Source organism: Cryptomeria japonica, chromosome 2 (genome assembly GCF_030272615.1).
Source record: "Cryptomeria japonica chromosome 2, Sugi_1.0, whole genome shotgun sequence".
In the NCBI taxonomy this organism is placed as follows: Eukaryota; Viridiplantae; Streptophyta; class Pinopsida; order Cupressales; family Cupressaceae; genus Cryptomeria; species Cryptomeria japonica.
Genome location: NC_081406.1, coordinates 13,598,266 through 13,606,337, shown reverse-complemented (window position 1 = coordinate 13,606,337; position 8,072 = coordinate 13,598,266). Strand labels below are relative to the sequence as shown.

General features: G+C 35.3%; 1 protein-coding gene across 1 annotated transcript; it reads left to right on the top strand.

The window, feature by feature from the left end:
* The first annotated feature begins 1,521 nt into the window (after positions 1 to 1,521).
* LOC131042094 (uncharacterized) lies at positions 1,522 to 1,959 on the top strand. The gene has a single exon (XM_057975404.1). The coding sequence runs from the start codon at positions 1,522 to 1,524 to the stop codon at positions 1,957 to 1,959; it is 438 nt and encodes a 145-aa protein (XP_057831387.1).
* The last annotated feature ends 6,113 nt before the right edge of the window (positions 1,960 to 8,072 follow it).

The following is an 8,072-nucleotide window of genomic DNA, read 5'->3' as shown; positions in this document are numbered from 1 at the left end:
CCTAACCCCAAAGTGCAAGTATGAACTAATAACAAGATTGCAGAATTGAGATTAAATAATGGAAAGCTGTAAACACAAGGACAAGACAAGAAGGCAGATGCGTACCCCAGAGTTAAAATCTGAGTGAAAATGTTCAGGATGGGGGTGTAGGTGCCACTATCTCGATTTTGCTCCTGGAACTGCTATTTTGCAACCTGAAAAGCTGTCGGAAATGCTGAAACTTGCTATCTAACAGAGGGACCAGGGTGCCCAGTGCCCCTGTCCCAGGGACTAGGGCTCCCAGCGCCCCTATCCTGGTAGGACCAGGGCACCGCACGCCCCTGTCCTGGTCTTTTACCTTGAAATTTGGTGTGTAGCTCAGTTTCTGTCTGCTTCTGCCGGATCTACAACTTGCGGCATCGTCCGAATCTCAAAATCTGCACTTATATCTGAAAAGGTATGGTGGGCGACTATATAGGGTTTTGCCTTAATCAAACCTCCACTTTGGTGATTTCCACCTCCACGAATAGCCAAGTTGTATTGTAAAAGTAGTGTGTGTGCAGACCTTGTGTGTGTGCAAAATCCTAAAATGCAAGTAAGCAAACTAGAGCAACCTAGAAAGTAAACCCTAATTTCTTGTAAATGATAATGTAAATGCTCCAAATCAAGATGCAAAGTGATCTAAAGCATGAATACAAATGATATAACGAGGCTTATGCAAAGACATGAAAACAACATGAAATCATACCCAACCCCAAGGGAGGAGTACAAACCAATCTTCAGTCGGTGATCCCCTATTGCTCTTCAATGTCTTCAAAGCCCTATATGGATGAATGAAATTGATGAATGCTTGATGGATGGATGTTGAATGTTGTTGAAGTCTTCAAAGATCTGCTCTTTCGCTGCATAGAAGGCCCCTGAAAAACAAAATTTGGATCCTTTCAAATGAAGAAAGAGAGCTCTTATATATGAAACCCTAGGTCTTAATTTCAACTTTTGGCTGACCTAGAGATTGAATCTCCCGCCAATTTCTTGGGGTTAAGCTTTATTTTATGATTGGATCGCGCTCCTAAAATTTTGGGAAAAATGTCCGGGACCGTGTGCACTCCGGGTGCCATGGTCTTGACAACTTTTCATCAAATTTTTAGGGCCGTTGGATATGATGATTTTAGAGAGAATCCCAAAGTTATAGGTGATTTCGAGATGTTTTGACCCCCGAAATCAAGCCCCCAAGTTCAAAATAGGACCTAATTAGGGTTTTAGATTAAATGATGTATTGGAAGAATAAAATGAAAGGGGCACACTTTAATGAAAAGGGGGATGATAAAATAGAACCTTAGACCTAATTAATTTAATTAATTAAGTGCTAAAGGGGAAATGCAATGCAAAATGCAAAATGCGCCAAGGCGGGTGCTAAACTAGGTGTGAAATTGTACCACCCTAGCAAGTGCGTACAATTTACAATGCTACACTTGCATTCCTATCTTTGATGACATTCCAACTTCCATGATTGAGTCACCAATCTTGGATTTTAATGAAGCCATGGAACATGTTACTGAGGAGCAACAACTAGTAAATTTGCCTACTTCTACTACCATGACAAAAACTCCACCCTTGGTGAGAACAATTGTCATTCCTGCAAAAATAACTTTTTTTATTACATCAACACCACCAGTAGATACAACAGTTGGGACAATTAATGTCTTACCAACTTCTATGCCACTACCGCCACTAGTATCAGTTTCTACAATTCCAGCTGTGACTAATTCTATGATGCCTATTACTACAATGGCCTTGGTACAAGTGAGACCATCAGCATTAGCAGTATCTTCAAGTAAACCACCTACTAGTTTGCCTGCAGTTACCCAAGTGGAAGTCACTACTCCAACCACACAATCATTCTTACCTCCTTGGTTGGACATAGGGGCACCAAAAAGGAAGAAGCAATTTGTCTCACCAGATGACTTCAACTTCGAATAGTTAGCTCCTTTGAAGGAAAAGGTGATAAAAAAACCAAAGACAATATCAAGGGTGCTAGTTGACCCTATAAGTAAAAGAAAATATGTCAAAGCGATTGTGCTAGCTGCAGGTAAAACCAAAGAGAATATTCAAGTGGAAGATTATACAGTTCAAACTGTCGAGCTTGGGGAAGAAACTCATGAGAGCGTGAAGTAGGATTCAAGAGATACAAATGAGGCTATCATGAGAAGACTTCAAGAAGAACATGCTGAAAAGCTGAAATTGAAGGAAAAGTGTGAGCAACTAATCAATGTTCTGATCAAAGGGACCCATACCTCTCAACTATGAGAGTTGAGAAATACAACACCATAGGAGCCCAAATAATCTCTGCAAGCTGAATAAACCTATTACAAGGAGAAGCAAGGAAGCAAGAGATAAAAATATAAACACAGGAAATGCTCAAGAATATGAGAGCTCTGTATTCACCAAAAATGTGTAATAGAATAATGATACAAAAGAAAGAATTCAACCTCTAATAGGTCAAAAAACCCTAAAAGGGAAAACCCTAGGCTTGCACATAATAATTAATAAAAGAATTAATTATTATGCACCTAATGTTAGCTTAAGTGTAAAGGAGATAAAGGGGAACTTAATTAATTAAACAAATATCGCTTAATTAATCAAGTAAAGACCCGATTACTCTAACATCAACAACTAGAACCAATTGTTTCATCCATCGATACATATGAACTCAAAAGAATGGAACAAGTGGGGGTTAAGGGTCGAGTGGTGGATCAATGGATTGAAAGGTTGAAATCAGAAGGCTTCCTCCTTCTAGATTGAACAATCAAGCTGTTGAGAGAATTTGAAATCATGCAAAGTCAAATACAAGGAATCAAAACCACTTTCACGCAAGAGATAGATGAAAATGAAAAAAATTTACAGTTGTGGAGAAAGATGGAGGACTTCAACATTGATATCCTTGTAGAGAATAAAGTGATAGAAATAAGAGGAAAGTATGTTCAAATTTTGTCTCTACTAACACACAGGAATGAATTGATCAAGCATATGGTCACAAATCTTGAAGGTGTGATTAAGGGTTGTGATAATGATATTGATCAAATTTCAAGAAGAATAGTTGATATCCCTTGCTTCTTATATGGTAAGGATAATCAACCGTTGGTCACAAGTGATACTATCATCCAAGAATTCCACTCTCTCATCTCACATTGGGCAAAGCAAGATTTTACTCTGAACGCTTTTCACAAGCTTCTTGAAATACAAGTTGGTTTAGAGTTGCTTGCCTCTTTTCTCAAGGATGGAAAGTGTGTGTGTGAAAAGTGGATTGTATCTGTATCTGAAATACACAACACTTCAATAAGTCATTAGATGCATGGTTAGTAAATCAATCAACAATGAATAATAAACCATCATAAAGAGACCTATTGCCTTCTAGTAGATGTGAGTTTAGTCTTTCTCTTAGATTTTTATATGCAACACTAGTGACTAGACAACACCTAAATGAAGGATTTAATCTATATGAGTACAAAATTAAGCTAAATGAATGCAAGATTAAGCTAGATAGATACAAGATATGCAAGATTAATGAATATTAGGCTAACATGATTAAGCTATGAATAAATATTAAGCTAAATGATTTAATAAAGATGCAATAACTAATATGCAAATATTCTCATTACAAAATCTTATTGAACCTAGAGCAAAAACAACATAATAACAATATATTCTCCAGGATCCTTGATTACGAGATGAGAGCCTGAATTTATAGAAAATTCAAAAAGAAACTGATGGCCGAGATCAAATGATGATGAGTAGTCAAGATTTTCCAAGAAGAAGCATAATCCAGGTGAATTGAACTAAAATTAAGATAAAATCAGAAAAAAACTGATTTATTCTCTATTTTATTCAATTTTGAGATATAATTGTTTTAATTGCTTTTTTGAGATTTTTTCAATTTTTAATTTGATTTTCAAGATTATCTCCATTTGATTTCTTTTCTCAAATTTTAATTCTTTTTTTTTCAATTTAACTCTTTCTTTTGCAGATTAATTCCTCTTTTTGTGATAAATCTCTTTTTGTAAATTAATTCCTTTTTTGTGATTAAATGGCAAATTAATTAATTAATTAAATATGCTAGGATATTTAATTAAATAAATAGGATAATTGATCAAAATGATTTACTTGGAATGATATAATTAATTAAATAAATATTTAATTAATATTGAGTGATTAATTTGCCATGTGACATTAATGATTGAAGAATTAATTAATATAGTGCTCAAGGTTGATTTAATTGCCTTTGGTTAGGACCTTGGTGATGTTGTTGAGATTAGGAGCTCATGGTTTAGGTGACCATTTTTAGGGTATTACATTTGCCCCTCTTTGAATTAATGTGCGAGCAATGCGTTGGTTGAAAGAATAGTTGATGTCAAATAGATACCAGTTATGAACTTGATGGATCAAAAACCGATGAAGAGCAAGATATTCAACTTGATTTGAAGTGATGAAACTGAACATATTTGATTAAAGCAATACCGCTCCTTAAATTGATTGAACAAGAATCGACAAAGAGAGAGATACCATTCTTGAACTTGATTGATGAAGAAGCGAGCATTGATCTAGAACTTGATTGAACTAGATTGAGCGAGAGATGCAACCGATTCCAAACTTGATTGAACAAGAATAGATTAAGCAAAGTGAGATAAAACCAATTCTAAACTTGACTGAACAAGAACCAATTAGCAAGAGAAAATGTCCAGCTTGATTTGATGTGATTAAAACTTAACATTGATTTGAAGATTGATTCAGATAAGCACAAATATTGATATGCCCCTAGATATTTCTCTATTTGACATCGAAGAATTTCAACTTGATATGACGTGATTTAGTTAAGATGCCCCTAGTAACAAGGTTTGGTTAATTTTCTTTGGTTGAAAAGATTTTTGCTCGAATTTAGATGAAGATTTGAAAAATTTCTCAACTTTTGATGATGATAATCACTGAAAAGATGATGAGGTCATGAGTATGCCCTCTCGGGAGCGAAATTGAAAGATAGCGAGGGTACAATGATTTTAGGCAATTTTTGGCGATGATAATTATTTGAGCACGAAGATTGATGTTGAAGAACTAAAATCAGAGTTGATTTGAGAATGAAATTGAGATTTAGAATTGAATTGAGCGCAAAATGATTTGAAAATTGACTTTAGGATGAAAGTGCTAAGTGGTCAATGTTGTGAAATTTCAACTAGAGAAGTGGTGTCAGATTTCGATTTCGATCATGAAAATGGACTCAGGATAGTCGATTTAGCTTAGGATATAAGTTTTACTCCCAACAGAGAAAGTTTGAAAATTAGGGTTTGGGCTATATAAGGGGTTCAATGTATCATTGTCAATTTTATATGATTCTTGCTTCGATGAGACATTGTATTTGACACTTGATATCATTTGTACTCTTGGACACTAAGATTATGATGAGATATATGAGCTCTTGATTTGATTTCATTTTACTTGTGCTGATTGATTATGAGATGTCTTTCTATATGCTTTATTCTATATGTATGCATATCTTTTCAATATGGATGTATGCAATGGAGATGTGTATGGATGTTGTTTTTTTATTTCTTTTCATATGCAAATAAATAATGAAAATGAGTAATGAGTAATGAAAATGTTTATTTTTCTTCATGCAATAATATGAATGCAAACAAGTATATAATGAAATGTATGGATCTATATAAGATGCTTATGTATGCAGCTAACATCCCAATACACAAGTACTTGATCGGAGAAATGATAATGAAAAAGAGATCACTTAGCTGAGAAATGATGATGCTTCAAACTCTCATTCAAAAGATAAAGAGATAATTGTTATCATGCCAAAATCACTCGAAATGCATAAAATTTGGAACTAATGCAACCTAAACCTAGTCACTGGATTTGGAATGCTTAATTTTCATCACTGAGCGTTTACAAACAGAGCAGGCAAAATAGAGTTCCTTCCTTTATATATGCAATATTAATTATCTTGTCTGCAATGACCTTTTTTTTTTCCGTTCATATCCTTGGACAAATTACCCATGCATCCGGATTGCACATTAAAGAAATTCCCTCAAAATAGACAAAAAAATGATGCCAACCTCCCTATAGCATACAAATAAACGGAGTCGAGGTATGTGTGATGATTTCACCTTGATGTGAAGGCACTTATCACAGACACTCAGTTGATTAGATGTTTTCAGATCATTGAAATAACTCCTACAAGCAGAAAATAAAGAAAAGTATTATGCCCCCGATCCTTACTCCTCTTAGTCAAGATAGACTTCCTCGAGTTGCTCAGAGGGAATAATAATCAAAAACCAATGTAAAAGACAACACACAAAGAAAAATTCAATCACATCTCAAACAGTTTAGTGATTGTTTTTAGTAGTCTTGTTTTGCTTGTTTTCTCAGTGATAAAACTCTTCAGTAGTTTGTAGACGAATGACTGACTCAAATTGGATGACCTGGTACTACTGACAGAAATATGAATTGGTTGATACTACTTAGGAGACATAAATTGAATAGTTGGTTACCCTAAGACTAGGACATTAATTAGTTTCAAGCCATGAGGGTTCCAAAAGAACCAGAATGTCACAAAAGCGACTAAAAGATATGTACAAACGAAAGCAAAGATGCAATAAAGCGAGAATGAATAGGAAATGCCAAATTTGCATTGATAGATGGAGTGCTTGAGTATAAGAGGTGCCTGTTTACCAATTTTTCACCTGCTTGGCAAAGATCCTTTCTCTCTCTCTCTCCAGGACATTTTATGATTTTTAGGAGTTTGTTCAGGACATTTTATGCTATACAGGTTGCTAGAACAAAGAATCTTAAGTGAATAATTTCTTCAAGTGGATGGTGTTGATCGGTTCATGGAGTTGTTCTCCTTTTAGTGTTGAGAGTTTATAGGCACTAGAGCCAAAGACTGCAGTAACGATGTAGGGACCCAACCAGTTGGGTTCAAACTTCCCTTTGTTGTCTCGAAACTGTTGATTTTTAGGATTTTCTCTCAAAATAAGGTCACCAACCTGAAATTCTCTTTGTCAAACTTTCATGTTATAACCTCTAGACATTCTCTTTTGGTACACTCTTAGATGATCAAACGCCACTTGCCGACGTTCATCTAGCAACTCAAGTTCTTGCAATCTACATATTCTATAGTCTTGATCAATAACAAGACCTTGCAAAGAAACTCTCAAAGATGGTATTTCCACCTCAATAGGCAAGACTGCTTTGGACCCATGCAACAAAGAAAAAGGTGTAGCCCTAGTAAGTGTTTTGATACTTGTTCTATAAGCCCATAGTGCAAGATTGAGATGTAGATGCCAATCCTTTCCAGATTTGTTTACTGTTCTATGTAAGATAGTCAACAAAATTTTGTTAGATTCTTCAACTTGTCCATTACTTTGAGGGTAGTATATGGATGACCAGTGCTGTTTGATTTTGAATTTTTCATAGAGCTCATCTAGATCTCTATTTTTGAACTGTCGTCCATTGTTAGTCACAATGGAAGAAGGTATCCTATATCTATAGATGATATAGTTAAGGATGAATAGAGCTACTTGTTTACCGATTTCTTTGATTAGCGAAACCACTTCTACCCACTTAGTGAAGTACTCAGTAGCAGTTATAATAAACTTGTGTCTGTTAGATGATGCAGGATAAATTTGGCCAATGAGGTCAAACAATCATTGTTGAAAAGGCCAATGTGTGATGAAAGGTATGAGATCCCTTGCTGGAGCATGTATGAGGTTCCCATGTAGCTGACACTTCTCACAAGTTTTAGCAAATTTTATAGCATTTTTTTTCCATATCTGGCCAGTAGAAGACAACCCATAGCAATTTTAGAGCTAAAGTTAGACCATTTGAATGAGATCCAAAAATACCTTCATGGACTTCAGCTAACGCGCATTGGGACTCTTTAGTTTCTAGACACCTAAGAAAAGTACTATCCAAACCTCGCCTAAATAGATCGTTAGTGATGATGACATACCGTGAAGCATTTCGGATTAGGTTTCTTTTCTCATTATGGGTAAGATTAGAAAGGATGATTTGGTCATGCAAGTACGAGTAAA